This window comes from Mustela putorius, unplaced genomic scaffold (assembly GCF_011764305.1).
Source record: "Mustela putorius furo isolate JIRA1106 unplaced genomic scaffold, ASM1176430v1.1 tig00000281_pilon_pilon_pilon, whole genome shotgun sequence".
Classification (NCBI taxonomy): domain Eukaryota; kingdom Metazoa; phylum Chordata; class Mammalia; order Carnivora; family Mustelidae; genus Mustela; species Mustela putorius.
In genome coordinates, this window is record NW_025421343.1 from 30707741 (window position 1) to 30732494 (window position 24754).

Genomic DNA, 24754 nt, shown 5'->3' on the forward strand with positions numbered 1-24754 from the left:
AAACCCATCCATAATTTCAAAAAAGAAGCAAGAGATATGAAAGGGGCAATTCACAAAAGAAGATATAAAACGTCAGCAGGCATATGGAAAGATGTTTAACTTTGTTTGCCATCAGGGAAATCCAGATTAAAACCACAATGAGATACCGAGTATCTAAAATGAAGAATGCCAGTATTAAGTGTTAGTTCTGATGTGAAGCACCTGGAATGCTCATATACTGCTATCAGTGCAGCCTGTTACACCCACTTTGGCAAACAGTTTGACTTCACCAACTGAAGTCGAAAGTTGCTTTCTCTATGGTCCAGCAATTCCAGGATACATGCAACAAAAATGGGTTCAAAGCACACAGGAGGGTGCGCCTGGGTGGCTCAGTGGGTTAAAGCCTCTGCCTTCGGCTCAGGTCATGATCCCAGGGTCCTGGGGTCGAGCCCTGCATCGGGCTCTCTGCTCAGCAGGGAGCCTGCTTCCTCCTCTCTCTGACTGCCTCTCTGCCTACTTGTAATCTCTGTCTGTCAAATAAATAAATAAAATTAAAAAAAAAAAAAAGCACACAGGAGACATAAACCAGAATGCTCACAGCAGCATAGCCTGTAATAACCCCACATTGGAAACAACACAAATGTCCACCAAGAGTAGATGATAATTTGGGGGTGCTGGGTGGCTCCGCCAGCTAGGCGTCTGGCTCTTGGCTTCGGCTCAGGCCATGATCTCAGGATCCTCGGATCGGCCCTGCACATTGGGCTCCACACTCGGTAGGGAGTCTGCTTGAGGATTCTCTCTCCTTCTCCCCTCACCCCTCCCTCCTCTCATGCTCTCTTGTTCTCTTGCTCTAAAATAAATAAATAAATCTTTAAAGAAAAGAAAAAGAGGAGGCAATAGGTGATAGAGTCACACAATGAAATATCATACAATAATAACACTACACACAACAGACACAACATGGATGAATCTATCAAATAAAAGAAACAAGAAAAAAACTAGATACAAAAGAATACATACTGTATGAATTATATAAACCTCAAAAATGGGCAAAATGGAGGCACCTGGCTGGCTCTGTTGGTAGAGGACGTGATTCTATATCTCAGGTTGTGAGTTCAAGTTCCACACTGGGCGTAGAGTTTACTTTAAAAAACAGGCAGAAGGCGCCTGGGTGGCTCAGTTGGTTAAGCTACTGCCTTAGGCTCAGGTCATGATCCTTGAGTTCCGGAATGGAGTCCCTCATCGGGCTGTCTGCTCAGTGGGGGTCTGCTTCTCCCTCTGGCCCTCTCCCTTCTCATGCTCTCTCTCAAATAAATAAATAGAATCTTTAAAAAAAATTAAAAATAAATAAATAAGTAATAAAATAAAATAAAAAAATAAGCAGAACAAAACCATACTCTTTAGACGGTAAAAGAGCAAAGAAAAGTGAGCAAGTGAATAATATGAAACCAGAAGTGGTTACCTTAGAGAGGCAGGAGAGAAATGGGATGCCGGAGGATTCTGCATGGAGATCCTGGGATGCCGGGAAGGTCCTGTGTTCAGCCTGGGTGGCCGGCCCAGGGATGCGGGGTTTTTTGGAGTTTTTTTTATTTTTTTATTTTTTAGGTGGGGAGAGGATATTGTTTTATAATAATTCTTTAAGCAGTATTCTCAGGCAATGCAACATTCTGAGTGTGCTTTTTAAACTGAACTATGTAAAATTGCCAGTGTCAACCATTTTTAACAAACAAAATGGTAATTTCAGATGGTTCGACCTAATAGTCCACAGTAAAACCCAGTTTACATGAAGATAACCAGCCATTCAAAACGATGATTGTAAAGGCCACTAATAACTACATTTGCTTACTTTACTTAAAGATGTATTTATTTATTTGAGAGAGAGAGAAAGAGAGAGTACACGTGAGTAAGTGGGAGAGAAGCCTCACGCTAGAGAGTGAGAGAGGATTCTCACTCCTGGCTGTGCGGAGCTGGATGCAGGGTCTCGATCCCACCACCCTGAGATCACGATCTGAGCCCAAGCCAAGAGTCACACACCCAACTGACTGAGCCACCCAAGCGCCCATCATTTATTTATTCAACAAATGTTTCCTGAAGGCTTATTATGAAGCCGGCACACTTCTAGACACTGGACTAGAGAATTGGATTCTGTCATGGTGCTCGCATTCTAATGGATTTGGAAACACAAGGGAACGGAGTGGAGGAGAGAGGCCACCAGAGGCCATGGGAGGAAACGCCCGCGGGCAGAAGGAACAAGTGCACAGGCCGCATGACTGGAATGTGCTCGTGGAACTGAAGAACAAGGAGACCAGTGTTCCTGAATCAGAGCGTAGCCAGGGCAGAGTCTGTACACATGAAACAGGAGAAGGAACCCGGGACCCATCACAGACAGTCCCCTTGCCCAGGCAAGGGACTCTGGCTTTTATTCTGAGAGTAATGAGAGGCCACTGGAAGGTTGAGAGCAGGAAGTAGTATGATCTGATTTATAGAGTAGAAGGAAATCTGGCTGTTCTATGGAGAAGGAGAAGGAAGCGGGGATGCCTGTTAAAAATGCTTCTGCAGTGTCCCGGTGAGAGAGAAGGTGGCATGGACCATGGTGGCAGTGGTGGGAATCAGGACCGGTAGATTTTTTTTTTTTTTAAGAATACTTAATTTTTTTTTTAAGATTTTTATTTATTTATCAGAGGGGGGGGGGAGAGCGAGCACAGGCAGACAGAATGGCAGGCAGAGGCAGAAGGAGAAGCAGGCTCCCTGCTGAGCAAGGAGCCCGATGTGGGACTCGATCCCAGGACGCTGGGATCATGACCTGAGCCGAAGGCAGCTGCTTAACCAACTGAGCCACCCAGGCGTCCCAGGACCGGTAGATTTTATAGGTAGAACCCAGGTAGGATCTGTTGATGGACTGCATGGAGAGTAAGCAGAAAAAGAATTGATTATATATTTATATAAATATAAATATATTTATACTTACATTTATATTTCAGTGAACAAGAGAGAGAGAGACAGAGAATGAGGGGGGAGGAGCAGAGGAAGAGGGAGAGAGAATCTCAAGCAGAACGCCTGCTGCGTGTGGACCCTGACGCGGGGCTTGATCTCAAGACCCTAAGATCACAACCTGAGTTGAATCCAAGAGTTGGACACTTAACTGACTGCACCACCCAGGCACCCTGGTAATGTATATATATTTTTTAAATTAATATACACCATTTGGTATGGTCAAAACTCTTCCAAACCTGTTCTTGCAACACCTGGCTGGCTCAGTTGGAGGAGTGTGCAACTCTTGATCTTGGGGTTGCAAGTTCGGACCCCACATTGGGTATAGAGATAACTTAAAAATAAAATCTTTAGGGGCGCCGGGGTGGCTCAGTCAGTTAAGCGACTGATTCTTGATTTTGGCTCAAGTCATGATCTCAGCCTTGTGAGATGGAGCCCCAAAGCCGGCTCCACACTCCACGAAGAGTCTACCTGAGAATCTCTCTCTCTCTCTCTCTCCCTCAGCTCCTCCCCCTGTTTGCGCACCTGCCCTCTCTCCCTCTCTAAATAAATAAATAAAATCTTCAAATAAAATAAAATAAGAAAAATAAAAAATAAAATCTTAATGGGGCACCTGGGTGGCTCAGTGGATTAAAGCCTCTGCCTTGGGCTCAGGTCATGATCCCAGGGTCCTGGCATTGAGCCCTGCATCAAGCTCTCTATTCGGTAGGGAGCCTGCTTCCTTCCTCTCTCTCTCTCTGCCTGCCTCTCTGCCTATTTGTGATCTCTGACTGTCAACTAAATAAAATCTTTAAAAATAAATAAATAAAATAAAATCTTTAAAAAAAAACATGTTCTTGGGGCACCTGGGTGGCTCAGTGGGTTAAGCCTCTGCCTTCAGCTCAGGTCATGATCTCAGGGTCCTGGGATCGAGCCCCGCATCAGGCTCTCTGCTCAACACTCTGTGATCCACCTATTAGGTGCCCAATAAAGGGTAGCTACTAAGGACAGTGTTTTTTTAATATTCAGGGTTTTTTTTAATTTTCAGATTTTTCTGTATTTTGAGTGGAGGGGATGGGAAGTTGACTCCATTCCCATTTACCAGAAAATACAGCAGGTAAAGGAGAAAATAAACTGTTAGGAAAAGGAGAGCTGCTAGTAATCTAGACTTGGACACAGCTGGGGTCTCTAGTTAGATAAATCTCACAGTGATGACTAGTCCAGAGACTTAGAGCTTCTTCAGGGATTCTGTCACATAGTCATGTCTCCCTCTGCTGGCAGGACTTGATTTTGCAGGGTAACCCCAAATCTCAATGACTTGGGTCTGAAAAATTTGCAGGCCCCAGGATTACTAAACAGCTAACCCTGCCTTCTTGGTACAATCTCACCCTGACTGGTTCCTGGGACCACAATGGAAGAAGGTGATTTTATGGGAATCCTCTGGGAAAGGAACTGTCATTGTCACAGAAGACACGGGGAAGGGAATTTCTTCCTCCCACGGAGCCAACCATAGGTCTCCACTCCTATGAAACTGTTACTCAAACCAGGACTGAGAAGTAGCCATCCTGCCATGTCCATAGGAAGCTCGCCTTGTGGCACAGGAGACAGACGACCAGGGTTAAAGTTTTGGAGTCTGAAGACTGTGCCACTTGACGGCAGGGTGTCCTTCCCCAGTCCCTTAGCCTGAAGCTTGGACTCCTCCTTTTAACGGGATACTAATATTTGCCCCTCTCCTCAGTAATAAGTGATAATACTTTATTAACTGTAAATCATTCTATGGATATAAGAATTTTTTTTTCTTTTCTTTTTTCTTTTTTTTTTTTGCCATTGCTTCCTTGTCTTCCCTCCCCATTTTCTTGCCCTTGAAGGTCTTGGAACATTCATTCATTCATTTGTGTAACAATCGATTCTGATTACCTAAAGTGAATATAGCAGTATCATGCTAGGTATGGGGAAAGGAGACACAGAGACAAAGAGGATAGCTCCTGTCTTCAGGGGCTTCGTATTATAGGGAGAGAGACAAACTCAGGTAACTGTAGTATGAGACAGACTGTATGAGTAGTATAAGACTAGTTAAACAAGGGGCGCCTGGATGGCTCAGTGGGTTGAACCTCTGCCTTCGGCTCAGGTCATGATCTCAGAGTCCTGGGATCGAGCCCCACTTGGGCTCTCTGCTCCACGGGGAGCCTGCTTCCCCCACCCCCCGCCTGCCTCTCTGCCTACTTGTGATCTCTCTCTCTGTCTAATAAATAAACAATATCTAAAAAAAAAAAAAAAAGACTAGTTAAACAAGGAGTTATACAATTATGAGGAAAGGAAAGATTAATTAGAATAGATAGAATTAGGGGAATCAAGGAAGTCTTCCCAGAAGAGGTAATATTCATACAGGGCTTTCATTGACTTATAAAAAATATATTCCTGAGCACATGCTGTGTGCCAGGAACTGGACTAGTCATTGTGGATGCAAGAATGAACAAAACTGCAGCAATGTCCACAATAGCCAAACTATGGAAAGAACTAGATGTCCATCAACAGATGAATGGATCAAGAAGATGTGGTATATACACACAATGGAATACTATGCATCCACAAAAGAAATGAAATCTTGCCATTTGCGACAACATGGATGGAACTAGAGCGTATCATGCTTAGTGAAATAAGTCAAGCAGAGAAAGACAACTATCATATGATCTCCCTGATAGGAGGAAGTGGTGATGCAACATGGGGGCTTAAGTGGGTAGGAGAAGAATCAATGAAACAAGATGGGATTGGGAGGGAGACAAACCATAGGTGACTCTTAATCTCACAAAACAAACTGAGGGTTGCTGGGGGGAGTGGGTTTGGGAGAAGGGAGTGGAATTATGGACATTGGGGAGGGTATGTGCTTTGGTGAGTGTGTAAACCTGGCGATTCACAGACCTGTACCCCTGGGGATAAAAATAGATGTTTCTAAAAAATCAAAAATTAAAAAACAAAAAAAAGAATGAATGAAACAGGGGCGCCTGACTGGCTCAGTTGATAGAGCATGAAATTCTTGATCTCAGATTCGTGAGTCTGAGGCCCACATTGGGCATAGAGTTTCCTTAGGGGGGAAAAGAAAAAAAGGAAATGAATGAAACAGTCATGTTATATCTTCACAGAACAACAAAAGTGGGCAAATAATGGGGCACCTGGGTGGCTCAGTGGGTTAAGGCATCTGCCTTCGGCTCAGGTCATGATCCCAGGGTCCTGGGATCGAGCCCCGCATCGGGCTCTCTGCTCAGTGGGGAGCCTGCTTCCTCCTCTCTCTCTGCCTGCCTCTCTGCCTACTTGTGATCTCTCTCTGTCAAATAAATAAATAAAATTTTTTTTAAAGATTTTATTTATTTATTTGACAGAGAGAGACAGTGATAGAGAGCATGAGTGAGGAGAAGGGCAGAGAGAGAAGCAGACTTCCTGTGGAGCTGGGAGCCCGATGCAGGACTCGATCCTGGGACTCTGGGATCATGACCTGAGTCGAAGGCAGTTGTCCAACCAACTGAGCCACCCAGGCGTCCCTAAATAAATAAAATCTTAAAAAAAAAAAAAAAAAAAAAAAAAGAACAACAAAAGTAGGTAAATAATTAATTTAATTACAATTATGCTAAGTTCCATGAAAGAAAGTACAGGGAACAAAAAGAACATATTACAAAGGAATATAAACAGGTGGGAAAGTCAAGAAATATACCCTTAGGAATTGACATTCAAACTGAGAGCTTAAGGATGAAGAGAAGGTATCTAGGTAAAGATGGTGAAGATAAATGTTCTATGTAGCAGAGACAGGCCCTATGTAAAGGTCCTGTGGTAGGAAGTTGGAACAGAACTGAGGAAGGCCACTGTAACTAGAGCCCAGGGAGCAAGGGAAGAGTGGCATGAGATGTGACTGGAGACATGATGGGCACCAGACTGTATAGGTCTTTGGGGGCTACATTCATGATTTAGACTTTAACTTAAGAAGAGTGATGAGCATTAAAATGTTTTAAGCATGGAGTGACTTGATCAGACATGTGTTTTTAAAAGATTACTTTGCGGGGGGGGGGGTACCTGGGTGGCTCAGTGGGTTAAAGCTTCTGCCTTCGGCTCAGGTCATAATCTCTGTCTGTCAAAAAAATAAATAAAACCTTGTGATCTCTGTCTGTCAAATAAATAAATAAAACCTTTAAAAAATAAAATAAAATAAAAGATTACTTTGGGGACGCTTGGGTGGCTCAGTGGGTTAAGCCTCTGCCTTCGGCTCCAGTCATGATCTCAGGGTCCTGGAATCGAGCCCCACATCAGGCTATCTTCTCTGCAGGGAGCCTGCTTCCTTCTCTCTCTGCCTGTCTCTCTGCCTACTTGTAATCTCTGCCTGTCAAATAAATTTTAAAAAATAAATAAAATAAAAGATTACTTTGTAAAGAATGAATAAGTGGAGGCAAAAGCATATCTAGTGAGACCAGACTACAGGCCATTGTGGGGATGCCAGGCCAGACAAGATGGTGGCTTGGGTCATGATATTGGCTGTGGAAGTGAAGAAAAGTTGATAGATTTGACAAATATTAAGAAAGTTGAATTGATAAGATTTGGTATTTGGAGGGATATATGGAGGGTGGGGGAAGAGTTGTTTACAGAGTTAGGGACCATTCTTGGAGGACAAAGTTTGGAAGGGAGGATGATGAGTTCAGTGAAAACAAGTAGAATTTCAAGCACATGGGAGTCATCCAAGTAGCTATATCCCTTAGAGAATTGGATATATAGATTTGGAGCTCAGAGAAGTCTGGGCTGGAATACCAATTTAGGAATCATTTAAATATCAATTGAAGCCATGAGCTATAATGATCATTATAGGGTGACATTGAAAGAAGAAGAGGGCTTAGGACTTTAATGAACACTCAATGTTGAAGCTGAATGAGGTCAATTGATTAGGGAGACTGAAACTCAGCAATCAGAACTCATGAGAGCTGGAGGAAGAAACCCAGAAAAGTATAGGGTCATGAAAACCATAGGAAGTGAGGGAGAGTTTGCTAAAGAAGGAAGAAGTGGGTTGTGTCAAAAGCTTCTATTGAAAAGGGCCCACTAGAAATGGCACTGTGGGGTTACTGATACCCTTGGCAAGAGGAATCTTTATTGAGCAGTGGTAGTAGAAACTATATCAAGGTACAGAATGAATAGGAGGTGAGCCTGTGTAGACAGAAACAAAGTTAGGGGAACACTGCAGACAGAGATGCAGTATGGGCAAAATCATATGGAGACCCCCCAAATTATGATGTGTTGGGAGGACTTCGAGCAAACCCAAGTGGTTGGAGACTTGAGTGTGGAACAGGGAGAGGGAAGAAAGAATGGATGATAAAGAAGCTGAAAAGGGAAATGCAGGATGTGAACAACTTTGAATACGAAGGACAAAAGGCAGGAAAACTACGATTTCTTGAATGCCTTCTACATCCTGGGAGATTCTGCATTATCTCCCTTAATACTCATGTAAACCCTGTGAGTGATGGCAGAATCCTTAATTCTGAGAAAATAAGCTATTCAGGGAACTTTTCCTTTACTGAGGATCATACATCTGCCCATGTGAGCAATCGGCTTCCAGCCTCCCTTCCACGCAGGAAGATCTGGGCAAGTGCCTTGCCAGGTGGTGGTATCAAGTGGGGAGAATGAGACCAGAATCCCTTTTGTCCGGCAGCACCCTGGCATCAGGTGTTAGGCAAAGGAGAGAAAGGGTAGTCCAAAAACTAAAGCCAAATGCAACAAGAAAATAGTCCAAGAGCCAATGGTCGGTCCATCCAGAAGTCAGGCTGCCAGAGCCAAGAAAGGTTAGTCTACAAAGCCAAAACCCCACCCAGTAATTGGTCCAAAAGCCAAGTTACTCACAAGCTGTACAGCCTGATCAAAGAGAGGGTTGAGGAAAGCCAGGAAAGTTCACAAGTAAGCAAGCCACCAGCTCAGCCTCAAGATTCCAATCGAGCTGCCCTTCAGGTCCTGAAGGGCATTTGAAGGTGAAGATTGGAAGGTGAAGAACTAAACAAAAAGGTCCTCCAGAGAATAACATGATCAGAGATGTTTTATGCAAAGATTCTTCCAGTGTCTCTGTGGGGAGGGGCCTTGAGGTTTCAAATAATTACCTCCTCGCTCTGGATCTCAGAGAGGAAGGACAACTCAGACTCAGTCCACAGACGCAACCGCCCTCCGCAGAGTAGGACATGGGTGACACTGGCTTGGTCCTTGGACTTGAGGAATTATACCTGATTTGTATCCTAGAGGAAAAATACGAAGACCGGCAAAGAGGAACAGCAAACATGGACTGGTCTATCGAGGATACTCAAGAAAGTGAAAGCTGTCAGGCAAACCAAACCAGGCCACAAGCATGTTTTAAGGGCTTGCTTAAAAATAGGTCTTCTCGGGGGGCACCTGGGTTAAAGCCTCCACCCTCAGTTCAGTTCTTGATCCCGGGGTCCTGGGATCGAGCCCCATATCGGGCTCTCTGCTCCGCAAGCAGCCTGTTTCCTCCTCTCTCTCTGCCTGCCTCTCTGCCTACTCTGATCTACAGAGATCTCTGTCTGTCAAATAAATAAATAAAATCTTTTTAAAGACAAAATAAAATAAAAAATATTTATTTATTTTCAGGGGCATCTGAGTGGCTCAGTTGTTTAAGCCTCTGCCTTTAGCTCAGGTTCTGTTCCCAGGCTCCAAGGATGAGTTCCACGCCCAGCTGCACATCAGGCTCCCTGCCCAACCGGGAGCCTACTTCTCCCTCTCCCTCTGCCTGCCCCTCCCCCTAACTGTGCTCTCATGCTCTCTCTCTGTCTCTCTGTCAAATAAATAAAATAAAATCTTTTAAAAAAAAGTCTTCTCAGGGGCTCCTGCCTGGCTCAATAGGTGAATCATGTGGCTCTTGGTCTTCGATAGTGAGTCTGAATCCCATGCTGGGTGTAGAAATTACTCAAAAATAAAATCTTTTTAAAAAAAGGCTTCTTGGGGCACCTGGGTGGCTCAGTGGGTTAAGGCCTCTGCCTTCGGCTCGGGTTGTGGTCCCAGGATCCTAGGATCAAGCCCTGAGTCGGGCTCTCTGCTCGGTGAGGAGCCTGCTTCCTCCTCTCTCTGCCTGCCTCTGACTGCTTGTGATCTCTGTCTGTCAAATAAATAAATAAAATCTTTAAAAAAAAAGTCTTCTCATCGGCAGAAGAGTTTATTAATTGTTTCATCTGAGTCTCATGGCCACTCCATAGAAATTATTCCCCTCCTCCATCCAACTGTTTTTTTTTTTTTAAGATTTTATTTATTTACTTACTTACTTATTTACTTACATAGGGAGGGGAGGAGCAGAGGGAGAGGGACAAGCTGAGCCCAGAGCTGAGGGGGGCTCCATCCCAGGACCAGGAGATCATGACCTGAGCCAAAATCAAGAGTTGGAGGCTTAACTGACTGAGCCAGCCAGGCGCCCTCTAGTTGTTTTAAACAGATGAGGAAATTGAGGCTAGAGCAAGATAAGAGATTGCTCAAAGTCACACCATTCTGGATGGCGATCAGAAGTGCAAGTTGAACCCGAGCTTTGTTTTATGCAAATTCTGCGTCTCTTTCTGCTATAGAAAAGAAATTGATCAGGGAAGATGTCCAGAGGAGGAAGTGCTTGAACTGCGCCAGTGGCAGGCTGCCAGGTGTAGAAGGGTGACAGCGCCCTCTGGGCAAAGGCACAAGGATGCAACACAGCACGGTCAAAACAAGGTTCTTAGAATGAGAGGTCCTTGTGGACAAGGAGCTCAGCAGGCCCCGGGGGAACTGCTTGAAGGAATGAACTTCTGGACCGCAGGTTCTCTGTGGGAGAGTACCTGGAGGGGAGGCTGGGAAATTAGGCCGGGGTCAGAAGATGGTGGGGCTTGTATACGTGTTGGAAGCCTAGAAGAAGAGGAAGAGGAGGAAGGCAGGGGACCCGGGTACATGTGCAGAGAAGACGTGAAGAGAGAATCAGCTGGAAGGTGGTTTCAAGAGACAAGGGGAAGGCCAGAAGTAAACCAGGCTCAGGAGAAGGGAAGGGAAGAATCGAGAAACATGCAGGAGTCAAGGTACCTAGCGACCCTCCGAAGGGAAGGGGGGACGTGTCCACGTCTGCAGGCTGAAAGACAGGAGCAGTGGAGGGATGGAGGATGGTCTTTGGAGGGAACAAGTGTGGGTGGTGGATACCCCAGTCCCAGGTAGGCTGCGACCTCAGCAGTCCCTCTTAGGTTGCGTGCCAGAGAGGGAGGGGCCTCCCGGACCGGAGAAGGCATCAGCAACCTGCCAGAACCGGGTTAACAAAGGCAGGACTACAATTCCCAGCATGCTCGGGCCCGGTGGGGTGACGGCGGGCGGTGTCTGCGCCGCACCCGCCTGGTGGGCGCGGGACCCGGGTCGGCACCCGAGCCTGTAATTCCGGAGGGGTCTGCGGGGGTGCGAGCAGGCGATGCCCCCTTGTTCCCAGCGCGCGGGCCGCGCCGGGCTCGCGCCTCCCGCCCCGCAGCCCCGCCCCTTGCCCCACCCCAGCCGGGCGGCTTAGCTGGGGCCGCAGCGCGGCGGCAACATCACTCTCGCCGCCGCTGCTCCGCCCCATCCCCTTCTGTTTTTCTCTCTCATTCTCCGGTGGCAGCGGCGGGGAAGGTGGAGGCAGGGGCAGCAGCAGCCGCGCGGGCTGCAATGAATGATCCCCCAGCGCGGGGGGAGGACTCCAGGTGAGCCTCTGCCCTCGGGAGGGCCGGGACCCCCGGCCGCCCAGGACCGGCAGCCCCCGCCATGGATCCCTAGAAGAGGAGGAGGAGGAGGAGGAGAAGACAGCTTCGCCGCCCACCCCCCATCCCATTTTCCTCTTCCTTTATCTCATTGTTGCCGTAGCTGTTTACGGCAGCGCTCCCTCTGCCCCAGCATGGGGCGGGCTCCGGGCACTGCCATTCGGCCGGCGCGGCTCCCGCGGCTGCCGGGGGATTCTGCCTAATTCCCCCTGCCCGGCCCGTGCAGCGAGGACCGGAGAGCGGTGGAGGCCCGGACTGCAGCAGCGGCGGGGCCACCTCCCAGCATCCCCACCCTAGGAGGCTGCATGCGGATTGAAGAGCGGCGCCTGGGGGCTGGGCTGGCCCCGCTGATCCCAACCTAGGGAGGCCAGCAGGACCGCCCAGGCTGCGGAGGGGCCCTGGGGAGCAGGAAGGACAGAGCATCAAGATGGCCAGTAAAACCAAGGCCAGCGAGGCCCTTAAGGTGGTGGCCCGGTGCCGCCCCCTCAGCCGGAAGGAGGAGGCTGCTGGTCACGAGCAGATCCTGACCATGGACGTGAAACTGGGCCAGGTGACCCTGCGGAACCCCCGCGCTGCCCCAGGGGAACTGCCCAAGTCCTTCACCTTTGATGCCGTGTATGATGCCAGCTCCAAGCAGGCAGACTTATATGATGAAACCGTGAGGCCCCTGGTAGACTCGGTACTTCAGGGTTTCAATGGCACGGTGTTTGCCTATGGCCAGACGGGCACCGGCAAGACCTACACCATGCAGGGGACCTGGGTGGAGCCCGAGCTGCGGGGGGTCATCCCCAATGCCTTTGAGCATATCTTCACCCACATCTCTCGCTCCCAGAACCAGCAGTACCTGGTTCGGGCCTCCTACCTGGAGATCTACCAGGAGGAGATCCGGGACCTGCTCTCCAAAGAGCCTGGCAAGAGGCTAGAACTGAAGGAGAACCCGGAGACCGGTGTCTACATCAAGGACCTCTCCTCCTTTGTCACCAAGAACGTCAAGGAGATCGAGCACGTGATGAACCTGGGGAACCAGACCCGGGCGGTGGGCAGCACGCACATGAATGAGGTCAGCTCCCGCTCCCATGCCATCTTCGTCATCACTGTGGAGTGCAGTGAGCGGGGCTCAGATGGCCAGGACCACATCCGTGTGGGCAAGCTCAACCTGGTGGACCTGGCTGGCAGTGAGAGGCAGAACAAGGCAGGCCCCAATGCCGCCGGAGGGACGGCCACACAGTCCACGGGCTGCAGCAGCGGTGGAGGTGGGGGTGGTGGCGGCGGCGGCGGTGGTGGTGGTGGTGGTGGTGGTAGTGGTGGAGAGAGGCCTAAGGAAGCCTCCAAAATCAACCTCTCGCTGTCTGCCCTGGGCAACGTGATCGCTGCTCTGGCAGGCAACAGGAGCACCCACATCCCCTACCGGGACTCCAAGCTGACCCGGCTGCTCCAAGACTCTCTGGGGGGGAACGCCAAGACCATCATGGTGGCCACTCTGGGGCCGGCTTCTCACAGCTACGACGAGAGCCTCTCCACCCTGCGCTTTGCCAACAGGGCCAAGAACATCAAGAACAAGCCCCGCGTGAACGAGGACCCCAAGGACACGCTGCTGCGGGAATTCCAGGAGGAGATCGCTCGCCTGAAGGCCCAGCTGGAGAAGAAGGGGATGCTGGGAAAGCGGCTCCGGAGGAAGAGCAGCCGCAGGAAGAAGGCCGTGTCGGCCCCAGCTGGGTACCCCGAGGGGCCGGTGATAGAGGCCTGGGTGGCCGAAGAGGAGGATGACAACAACAACAACCACCGTCCACCCCAGCCCATCCTGGAGTCAGCCTTGGATAAGAACATGGAGAATTACCTGCAGGAGCAGAAGGAGCGCCTGGAGGAGGAGAAGGCGGCCATCCAGGATGACCGCAGCCTGGTGAGCGAGGAGAAGCAGAAGCTGCTGGAGGAAAAGGAGAAGATGCTGGAAGACCTAAGGCGGGAGCAGCAGGCCACGGAGCTGCTCGCGGCCAAGTACAAGGTAAGGGCCCCAGACAGCAGCGGGACTCCAGAGGTGCCCAAGGGGATCTGGGCTGGCAGGCTTTTCTTTTCGGGTCTTTGATCCTACCTGAAGCAAGGTGTCCTCCCTCAGCACAACACGCTTCCCTTCCTGCCCAATACTCCCCTGGAGCAGCCAGGGAAATAAATCCCCACAATTCTGGGCTGCCGGGCAGAGCATCCCAGGAGCTCTTAGGAGGACAGACAAACCACACACGTGCACACACACACACACACACACGCGCGCGCGCGCGCGTGCGCGCAAAGCAAAGCAGGCAGGTGGTCTTTCAAGCCGGGGAGCTTGGGTTGGTCTGACCAACTGCCTGTCAGTCTCGGTTGGTGGCCGTCAGGATCAGTCAGGTCCTGAGGCAGGGCCTCAGCCCCATTTGGGGGTGGGTTCCCTTGCATAGCGGCCTCTCCTGGGACTTCCTCCCTCTGTAGCACCTTCACACCTCACACCATTTTAATAATATCTGACATTTGGATAGCACTTCCCTGTCTACCAAATGCCCCACAGACACGATCTCATCTGATCCTTAGCCATCCGGGGCACTGGTTCTTAAGCCCCCATTTTATGGGTGAGGAACTAAGGCTCAGAGGTGCAATGACCAAGGTACCATCCTACCAGGTGGCAAAGCTGAGGTGGAACGCACGAACGCTGTGCTCTTTTGGTTCTGGGATAGCCAGAGGAACTAGGAATGGATCCTGCCCTCTGAAAGCAGCCATAGGACCCATGCAGGGCCCAGTGCTTGCTAGAATTAGGAAGGAGATCCAGAGATCATGGGGAGGGTAGGCGAGAGCACTGGGCTCTACCCTGGAGAACTGGAGTCTGGGCCTAGCTATTCTATCGCTCATCGAGTGACCTTGTGTAAGTTACTTTTTCCTTTCCTAAAGCCTCAGCTTCCCTTTTTGTAAAACTGAGGTGGCCTGGGTGATCTCTGAAATTCTTCGAAGCTGAGAAGCAAACTGCTCCCCCCCCCCCCCCCCCCCCCCCCCCCCCCCCCCCCGCCACCCAGGCTTCATCCCAGCAAGATCTAATTTCCCATTGCCCTGAGAGCTATCCAGATCTTCCTGCTGGGGCCTCCAGGCACAAGGTGGGGCTAAGCTACAGAGGGCTCTGTCAGACCAGCCACAGACCTGTTCAGTTTCATTGCCGCAGATGCCACAACTCAATGTTCCAGGCATTTCCAGGTCCCTGGACTCCTCAGTGCTGAGGGTTGGAGGGAGGACACAGGGAACCAGGAGCTGATCACTTGCTGGAGAGAACAAAACATAGCTATTTTTTATGCCCTCTCAAGAGTGTGGGCTGGGGAGCAAGGAACTCAGCCTGGGGAGGGAGAGTGGCGGCTGCTGGGAAGGTGGGCAGATGAGCTGTGTGCCATTGTCTGGGTTATGGGAATGTGCTGCTGCACAGGGGCTCTGGCCTTGTGTCTTTAATATTTAATTCACCTCCATGAGCTCAGCAAGGGTTCTGCTGAGATGCTTCCTCAAAGAATGGCCCAGAGGCCTGGCACCTTTGGGGCCATCTGGGGAGAAGCAAGATGATAGCCGAATAGTTAGACTCAGCCCTCCCTAGGAGGAAAGGAATCCAGGCAATCTGGTGCTTTCCACTGGAAAATCTTACATGGGCAATCTGTCATTAGTTTCATTACCAAGGGAAGCCCCTTCCCCCTTACTTCCCTTCTCCACCCTCATTCCCCTTAAAGCTGGGAGGCAGTGGAGGCTAAGACAGTACAGAAGCACACTTCAGCCCTGAGGAAATGGGAGAGGGGTTGGTGTGAAGGATCTAGCAGATCCTTCCCATTGGGAACAATGGGATCTCCCACTCTTGGCAACTGACCAGCTCCCTCAGTAAGATTCTTGGATCTAAGGCAATGTGGGGCAGAAATAATAGGACAGTCAAGAAGTCAGGGCAGCCAGCGCCAGAATTCTTGCAATAGAGGTATGGTCCACAGAACCCTCCTTCTTAGAGGTGGCAGAGGCCTTGGGAAACTGAGGCCTGGCCTTGCCCAGGGCCATATAGGTGAGTTAGTGAGATCCCAGACTCCTTATGCTTGATCCAGCCTTTTCCCCTTACGCCCGAGTCCTAACGTTACCTGTGCTACCTGATAATCAGAATAATTCATTTTTATGTAACACTTTGACATCTTCATCTCAAGCTACCCCAAGAGATGGGTGTTCCTGTCCCCATTTGACAGTTAAGAAAACCAAGACTGGGGAGATGGAATGCCTGTCTCTGTGCCCCTGGGCTGAGAAAATAGTGGAGCGAAGACTGGGACTCAGGTCTCCTGGTGCTCCCGGACCCCTGTTCTTCCCAAGTCATCACCATCCCTCCCTGTCTGCTCACTGTGTGACTCAGGGCCAAGGCTTTTGCCTCTCTAGGCCTCAGGTTTCTATTCTCCTAAGGAAGAGAAGTCTGACATATCTCCCTGGAGACTGATGGACATGGTCACTATGTGCCAGGCTTTCAGACATGAGGGAAGGGGGCGGGTTGGCTGGGAAATTCCAGGAGGGGAATGAGTCCGTATCCTGTGACTTCTTGTCACACCCAGCCCAGGACAAACACGAACAAGACAACTTGAGTGGAGCCTGGACAGAGAACCCCAACCTCTTCTTATTCCCAAGGCACGGCCTGATTCTGCATTGGATCTTCCTAGGATGGAGGAAACAATTTGAGAGCTCTTGAGGGATCACAGATTAGAGGGGAGGAGCACATCAGAGATAATGCCAGGCCTGCCTATTTCACAAGTTTGTGCTCAAGATGAAATGAGATCATTAGTGGGAGGGCGTTGGAAATAAGTTGAAAGGACCAAATAAAAGGAGGGGCATTAGCAGCCACAGGGTGGCCTCTGTGGATCAAGCCGGCATCCAGTGATCTGGGGGACTGACATCTTTGCTGTTAGCTTGACTCTTTTCTCCACCCCCCGCACCCCCACCGGCCGATCCCAGCTGCCTCGCCATAACCCTACAGCTCTGGAAGCAGAGCTGGGCAAGAAAGAGCCAGGAGGACTCAGAAGAGAGGGAGCTCCTGCTCCCTTCACTGAGCTTTTGCTCCCCATCTGCTGCACACTCTCTCCAGGTCCCACTTCTCAGTTTCTCGGCAGCAGCTCCCCTAACCGCCTCCCCCCATTCCCTTCTTCCAGTTCACACCACCCTCTGGGGGCGTCGAAGCCAGAGCTGGTACGACCTACTGCCCTCATTCTCTCCGACTCCTCTTACAGCCTGGCCCGCCTGCTTCCCCTGCCTGCCACCTCCGGGCTCCCCGTTTCCTTTGTTCTCCCCTCACTGTGTACAAACACCGAGCCTGTCTCCTTGGAGTCTCCTTTCATCTCCTTCCATATTCACTGGGGGCCCCGGGGGATGTGAGGGTGTGCAAATGCGTGCGGGCTCGTGATTGTGATCAGGGCGGCTTCCTTACGGAGTATCCCCCAGGGGCTTGATAGCACGCTAGGCCTGTGAGGAAGGGGGTGCAGGGAGAGTCACAGACCCACCACTGAGGCTGGGGCTCAGACGTTCGTGCACAATGTGTGGACTGCAGTGAGGACCCGTGAAAGCGTGTGGATGGGTTGAGAGAAGGCCCACTTTACTCACAGTTCATTGTGCAAGATCCTTGACTTTTGAACTCAGTTTTTTTGAGGGATTGGACCAGGTGCTTTCTGTAACTGATCCTAGATTCTTAGAAGGAAAGAAGGGTGGCTAAGGGACGTTAGGGTTGTAGATGACACAAAATGCTGGTTTCAGCTAAAAGGAGGGGTGGAAGAGGCACTGCCTGTTTATCCCCACGTGAGCAGGTCTGGAGGGAGAAGAGCTAGAACCCGGCTCTGTCTGCAGCGGGTGTAGAAGAGAGACCCTGCCGAAGTGGCGCCCACAGCCAAAGGGGCGAGGTCATCACAGAGAATGCAAACCACACTGAATGCTTACTGTCCACTCTGTGGCTCCCTCTTCTTCCCCCCACCTCTCAGCATGGGGATTAACCACAAAAAGGTTACCAAGAGGGAGATTCAAGCCCCAGAAACAGCAGTCATCACTATAAGGATGCTGTTTCCATAACACCAGCTATGTGCCAAGCACTGTACTACTGGTTATGTACACATGATCGAATTTAATCTACGCAAGCACCTTCCAAGAACGGTGTTGTTACTCTTCCCATTTTAGATCTGAGAAAACTGAGGCCCATAGAGGTTAAGTAACTTGCCCGAGGCCTCATAGTTTTATGTGGCAAATCTAGTTGAGCCCAGGTTGGTTAAACACAAAATGTGATCTTTTATGCTTCAAGATTTGGAATATCAGTTTTGGGAACTGGGTGCTAGGTGAAAACTGGCAGAAGCTTGTGCCATGGAATTTGAGGCGACAAAATCCAGTGGGCAGCTGGAAATGGATCTGTGGAGACTAGCAATGGAGATTCGGGGCCTGTCTGTAGAAGAGTGCTCAAAGCGGACCCAGGCCCTCCGTTTTGGACATTCTCTCTGTCTAGTAAATGCGTTCCCAGATCAGAACCTCCCATCCTGGTCGCTGCTGACGTTATTTTGTAGAGTGCTGTATTCAGATCATGTGCATCAGACACAGACAGGCCTGGGTTTCGTGAAAGACCTCAGTCACCTCATCTATAAAATGAAATAATAACAGTACCGACGTTTACGTTTTTGAGAGGATTAAATGAGATAATGTTAAAGTGCTTTGCACACTTCCTGGGATGTAAGCACAGCTTTTTATTACTGCCTAATGGACAGTCTCACTTGGCTTTGCCTTGATAAGTCAAACACACCACATTTTAGACTGGCATTCAAGACCTAGCAGAGACCGGCTGCCCTATGTCTCCTCTGTCTTGACCCCACAAGCAAGCTACTCCAGTGAGAGACCTCACAGCCAGCTGGTTTACCTCAATCTTTTGAACCTAATATGTACCTCACTGCCTTTCTGCTGTTGCACTGTTTTTATATCCTGGATTGTCCTGGTAGCCAGGGTATGGGAATTAGGGGAGCAGACTAAGCTCAATATAAAGAACTTCTTAACACCTAGAAATGGACCGCTCCTAGAGGTAGCAGGCTCCAAACCGTGGAAGTGCTCAAGGAGAAATGGAGTGTCAGAGTTGCTCTAAAGGGATTCATGTATCAACAAAACCATTAATCTTGATTGCCTTTAAATTCTCCTCCTCCTAAAAGTCCTTGATTGTTAAAAATACTCTTTTTGGGGGGGGGCACCTGGTGGCTCAGTGGGTTAAGTCTCTGCCTTTGGCTCAGGTCATGATCTCAGGGTCCTGGGATTGAGCCCCGCATGGGGCTCTCTGCTCAGTGGGGAGCCTGCCTCCCCCTCTCTCTCTACCTGCCTCTCTGCCTACTTGTGATCTCTGTCTGTCAAATAAATAAATAAAATCTTTAAACAATAAAAAGAGAGAGAAGAGAATGGAGAGAAAAACAGGGAAGAAATAGAAGGGGATGGGGAAGAGGGGAAAGAGAAGTGAAGTCATAAAGGCCCAGGGCAGGAGGGAGAGTGTAGGTAAAGGGCTGAACAGCAGGAATCCCGGGGAAAAGCCCCCATAGGAGAGAAAGTGCTGTAGGGGACAGTTAACTACTCATCCCTGGCAGTGTTATCATTTCACAGAACTGTCGCGAGCTGGGGGCATTTTGTAATTATAAAGATTTGACTGGCAGGAAGCACTGAAGACTGACTAATACATTCCCATCAGAGGTCTGGGGCTTCAAGTTACGTGGAGGCTCCGCAGGCCTTCGGGTCCAGTGTTGGGTTTCTCCCGATGTGCTTTGGCTGGAGGAGTCTATTACGCACGGCCCTCAGTCACCGCCAGCCCCCAGAGAGCACGACTGCATGAAGTGGGTGTGATAATGTTCTCTTTGTGCTCTGAGGACTTGGGGAAGGGCCTGGAATGCAGCCGGAGAAGGGCACCCTTCTCTGGCCATGTCCTGCTAGCCAGTTTTACCTGGCCAGTCTTGCACACTTCTGGAGCCTTCTGGGCCTGAGAGCTCCAGACCCGGGTGGCCTGAGAAGATAAGAAGATGGTTCCCTCCTCCCAAAGATGCAGCCCTTCAGCCCCGCCCTCTGCGCAAGGCACCCCACCTGTGCTCAGGGTTCAGGGGCCACTTGCTCTTGTAGTCTGGTGGATCTGGAATTTGTAATATCCTGAGAAATTCTTGGGCATTAACTCCCAGTCATACTAAAGAGTTCCTGCTTAGTTGTCTCCTTCTCCTGCCAGATGTCCCCAGCAGAGGAGGACCAGGACCTGGGCTGCTCTGTTTCCATAGCAATAGGTAATGGGCCTGCAGGCTTTCTCCTTTCTTGAGGTGAGTCTGCAAGATAATAATGGCAACCATAGTAATGACGATGACAGCTACCATTTCTTTATTTTTTTATTTTATTTTTTTTAAAGATTTTATTTATTTGACAGAGATCACGATTAGGGAGAGAGGCAGACTGAGAGTGGGGATGGGGGTCGGGGGAAGCAGGCTCCCTACTGAACAGAGAGCCCAATGCGGGGCTCGATCCCAGGACCCTGGGATCATGACCTGAGCTGAAGGCAGAGGCTTAACCCACTGAGCCACCCAGGTGCCCTTTTATTTTATTTATTTATTTTTTAATTTTAAAGATTATTTATTTATATATTTATACATTTATTTATTTGAGAGAGAGAAACTGTGAGAGTGAGAGAGCACAAGTATGGGGAGTGCCAGAGGGAGCAGAAGAGGGAGCAGGAGAAACAGGCTTCCCACCAAGCAGGGAGCCCAGTGTGGGGCTCCATCCCAGGACCCTGTGACCATGACCTGAGCCAAAGGCAGACGCTTAACCAACCGAGCCACCCAGGTGCCCCGAGAGCTACCATTTCTTTTTTTTTTTTTTTTTTTAAAGATTTTATTTATTTATTTTGACAGAGAGAGATCACAAGTAGACAGAGAGGCAGGCAGAGAGAGAGGAGGAAGCAGGCTCCCCGCTGAGCAGAGAGCCCAATGCGGGGCTCGATCCCAGGACCCTGAGATCATGACCCGAGCCGAAGGCAGCGGCTTAACCCACTGAGCCACCCAGGCGCCCCGAGAGCTACCATTTCTTCAGTGCATGTCTAACACCAAGCATGCCGCTGTTTTCATGTGCATTCGTTTTCTTTAATCCTCACAATAACACCATGAAGTAGTACTATTTTAATCTCCATGTGACAAATGAGGATGCTGAGACTCCTTAAGGAAGGAACAACCCAAGGTCACATGCCTTGGAAGTACTGTGGCCAGAATAGGAGCCTCTGTCTGCCTGACTCCAGAACCCATGATCTGTACCCCCCCACACACTATACTACCAGCTTCGGAAATGAAAGATTCCTGCCAGATCCCTAGCTAATAGGCCCCAGTGGGAGCTCTTGTCTGTGGAGATGCTTAGCTCAACCCATCTCTGTCCTTCCTAATGATGCAAACCCCCAGCCTCCGACTCACCTGGCTCTGTCCATTCATATAATCAACAAATCTTTTTAAGTACCCATAACCAAGAACATAAGTCAGCAGGTATAGTTAACGAAGTCTTCAAATTTTTTAGATTTCTGGAAGGAATCACGAGAATTCACCAACAGTAGTTATTTCTAGGAATTTTAGTGGGGAAGGGGGGGGCTTTTATTTATTATTTATTTACTTTATACTTTTTTTACTTTCACTACAAACATATGTTTTGTTAAATAAAAACTAACCTAAAAATTTAAGTGAGAAGAAAATATAAAAGAAATGTGTTAACACCTCTTTGGAAGATTGGCTTAAAAATAATGAATAACTGGGGCACTGGGAAGGTTAAGTTGGTTGAGTGTCGGACTCCTGATTTCCGCTCAGGTTATGATCTCAGGGTCGTGGGATTGAGCACTGCATCGGGCTCTGCGCTCAGCACGGAGTCTGCTTGTCCCTCTCCCTCTGCTTCTTTCCCCTCCCTCCCTCTCTTTCTCTGGGATAAATAAGTAAAACCTTTTTTTAATTATTATTATTATTTTTTTTTTTTTTTGACAGACAGAGACTACAAGTAGGCAGAGAGGGAGTCAGAGAGAGGAGGAAGCAGGCTCCCTGCTGAGCAGAGAGCCCGATGCGGGGCTCGATCCCAGGACCCTGGGATCATGACCTGAGCCGAAGGCAGAGGCTTTAACCCACTGAGCCACCCAGTGGGTTTTTTAAACCTTTTTAAACAAATGAATGATTGGGGCCCTGGGTGGCTCAGTTGGTTAAGCATCTGCCTTAGGCTCGGGTCGTAGTCTCAGGGTCCTGGGAAAGAGCCCCCAGCTCGTTGGGCTCTCCACTCAGTGGGGAATCTGCTTCTCCCTCTCACTCTCCCTCTCTGATCTCTCTCTCAAATAATTCTATAGAATCTTAAAAATAATAAGTTAAAGGGGCACCTGGGTGGCTCAGTTGTTAAGTGTCTGCCTTTGGCTCAGGTCAGGATCCCGGGATCCTGGGATCAAGCCCCACATCAGGCTCCCTGCTCAGCGGGAAATCTGCTTCCTCCTTCCCACTCCCCCTACTTGTGTTCCCTCTCTCGCTGTCTCTCTATCAAATAAATAAATAAAATCTTAAATAATAATAATAAATTTAAATTTAAAAATGAATAATTGAGGGAGACCCAGTGTTGATAATAATCTCAGTGATACCCAGTTATGGGCAATCCTGTGACCTTGGACAAGTCTCTTCCCCTCCCAGGGACTTTAAGAAATCATCCGTAGGTGCTTCCTTGCTTTCAGTACTATTTGCAGATTCACCTGGGAAGCAGCAGGTCAGGAGCCCAGGGTTAGAGGTCAGCCTGAATGACAGGCAGTGAGAACTGGAGAGGAATGACCAACCATTGCCTGGGAGCCACCGGCCACATGACCCTGGATGACCCACAGAAGCCCCTTGGGCCCATGCCTCGGCTGTCAAATGCTGAGTCTGCACTTGAAGCCTCGTTAGGTCTTCTCAGTCCTGACACTGTAGCATTCTATTGTTGGCCAGAGGGGAACAGGGGGGAAGGAAGAAGTTAGGGATCAGGTCTGAGATGCTTATGGTTTTCTCACTGAAGTCGATGGGCTGATTTTTTTTTTTTTATTCCTTCTTTTCTCTGAGGGGCATCGATGTACTACTGGGCATCCACACCCCCGTCCGGGACAAGGCTGCGGGTGGAGTCCAGCTTACCTCACTCCCCAGCCAATACGTTTCCTGAGCCCAAACTGTCTCCTTCTTGATGAGAGAATTCCCAGCCTTTGAGACGTGCATCATTTCTGTTGTGTCTTAAGCCATCCAAGGAGACTGAAGGCAGGAAACGGTCTGGGTCTCCTGATTTTGGTTCCTCAGGGCAGAGAATCACTGAACTTAGCACTGTTCTTCCCTTTCCTGTTGTCTCCTTTGTTTCTTTTTCCCTTACTGCTGGCTTCTCGAAGTCTATAACCAGGGAGCCCCAAAAGGAGAAATCGTTCTGTGGCATTCGGAGTGGCTGTAATAACAGAGGAAAGCAAAGATGGTCCACTAATTGGGGTTTTTTGCTCTTTGTGATGAGTCGTGAATACCCATCAATCAGATACTGATTGACCAGTAACCACTGACACAGGATTGTACTTTATCACTTACCGAGTAATTTCACCTCTGTAACCAACTCACCGCTTACCAAAGCCTGCAAGGTTAGTGGGTGCTCTCTTCCGTTTTCCAGATGAGAAATCAGATGCCCTAGATGTCATAGCAAATAGGGTGGCCAGGGCTCCTGGGAGGCTCAGTGGGTTAAGCCTCTGCCTTTGGCTCAGGTCATGATCTCAGGGTCCTGGGATTGAGCCCCACATCAGGCTCTCTGCTTGGCAGGGAGCCTGCTTCCCCCCTCCCCGGCTCTCTCTGCCTGCCTCTCTGCCTACTTGTGATCTCTCTCACTCTCTGTCAAGTAAATAAAATCTTAAAAAAAAAAAAAGGGTGGCAGAGCATGTACTAGCATTCAGACTGTCTGACCTGCCCAGTGCTCTGGCTGTCATCCCTCCATGGAACCCAGGAGGCAGCCTTTCCCACGAGCATCCTAGCACTTGACTTCTCTCCGGGAGGCTAGGGATCCTGACAACCTCCCCGAATCCCATAATTAACACCCTCATCCCCTCACCTCAGAGGCCCCCATAAGGCACCTCGGGTAGAAGCATCTTCAGCAGAGATCTGCCTGTCTTAGCTCTCAGAGAAAGAAATGGTGCCCTGAGCTTTCCTGATCTGGCAATGTTACCGAGACCAAATGCTGCTGCTCTCCAAGGCACCTTGCTGCCTGAGCCTGGGAGAAAGTTGTGGCCCAGGGAGAGGGATACCAGTGGAATTAAGAGGCTGGTGTTCAAATCTCACCTCTGCCATTTGCTGGCTCCGTCAGCTGGAGGGAGTCCGTCACCTGTCTGAATCCCTGTTTTCTTTTATGTCCAGTGGGGATCATACTCGTTATCTCGCGTGGTTCTTATGATGACCAAATAGGATGATTCGTTTAAAAGGGAACTAGCCCAGCTGCAGGCACATGACAAGTTGCCTCTGAGACTCCTGTCTCCTGCAGCATGTGAGAGATGAGCTGGCAGTGGCCGAGCGGAGCCTATCTGGCTTCTCTGTGAAATCATACCTGATAGTATCTTCTCAGACAAGTGGGTGGCTGGGCCTGCTGTCTCCTCTCTGGCTTTTCAGATCAGCATTAATGAGTACTGGGGGCTGGGGAGTGCCTGGGTGGCTCAGTGGGTTAAGCCGCTGCCTTCGGCTCAGGTCATGGTCTCGGGGTCCTCGGATCGAGTCCCATATCGGGCTCTCTGCTCAGCAGGGAACCTGCTTCCCTCTCTTTCTCTCTCTGCCTGCCTCTCTACCCACCTGTGATCTCTCTCTGTCAAATAAATAAATAAAATATTTTTTTTAAAAAAAGAAAGAAAAGAAAAGGAGGAGATGGCCAGTGGTATCCTCAGAAAAATGGGGGGAAATTAAAAGCAAAAGCAAAAACCAAGCAAAACCCAAAAAAAAACCCCAAACCCTGTTCAGCAAAGAACTGAAGTCGTGCATGATGCATTTCAGAGCGTGGGGGGGAAACAGCCAGCATGG

At 49.4% G+C, this 24754-nt stretch overlaps 1 protein-coding gene across 2 annotated transcripts in view; it reads left to right on the forward strand.

Moving 5' to 3' along the window:
• The first annotated feature begins 11273 nt into the window (after positions 1–11273).
• The window catches only part of KIF3C (kinesin family member 3C), a 34825-nt gene continuing 21344 nt past the window's right edge, over positions 11274–24754 (forward strand). Inside the window, exon 1 of one of the 2 annotated variants that reach the window (XM_004745951.3) lies at positions 11274–13707. In XM_004745951.3, the coding sequence (XP_004746008.1) occupies positions 12133–13707 (1575 nt within the window). In that variant the 5' untranslated portion in view covers positions 11274–12132. The remainder of the gene's footprint in view (positions 13708–24754) is intronic. The other variant, XM_004745950.3, reaches the window with a different exon arrangement.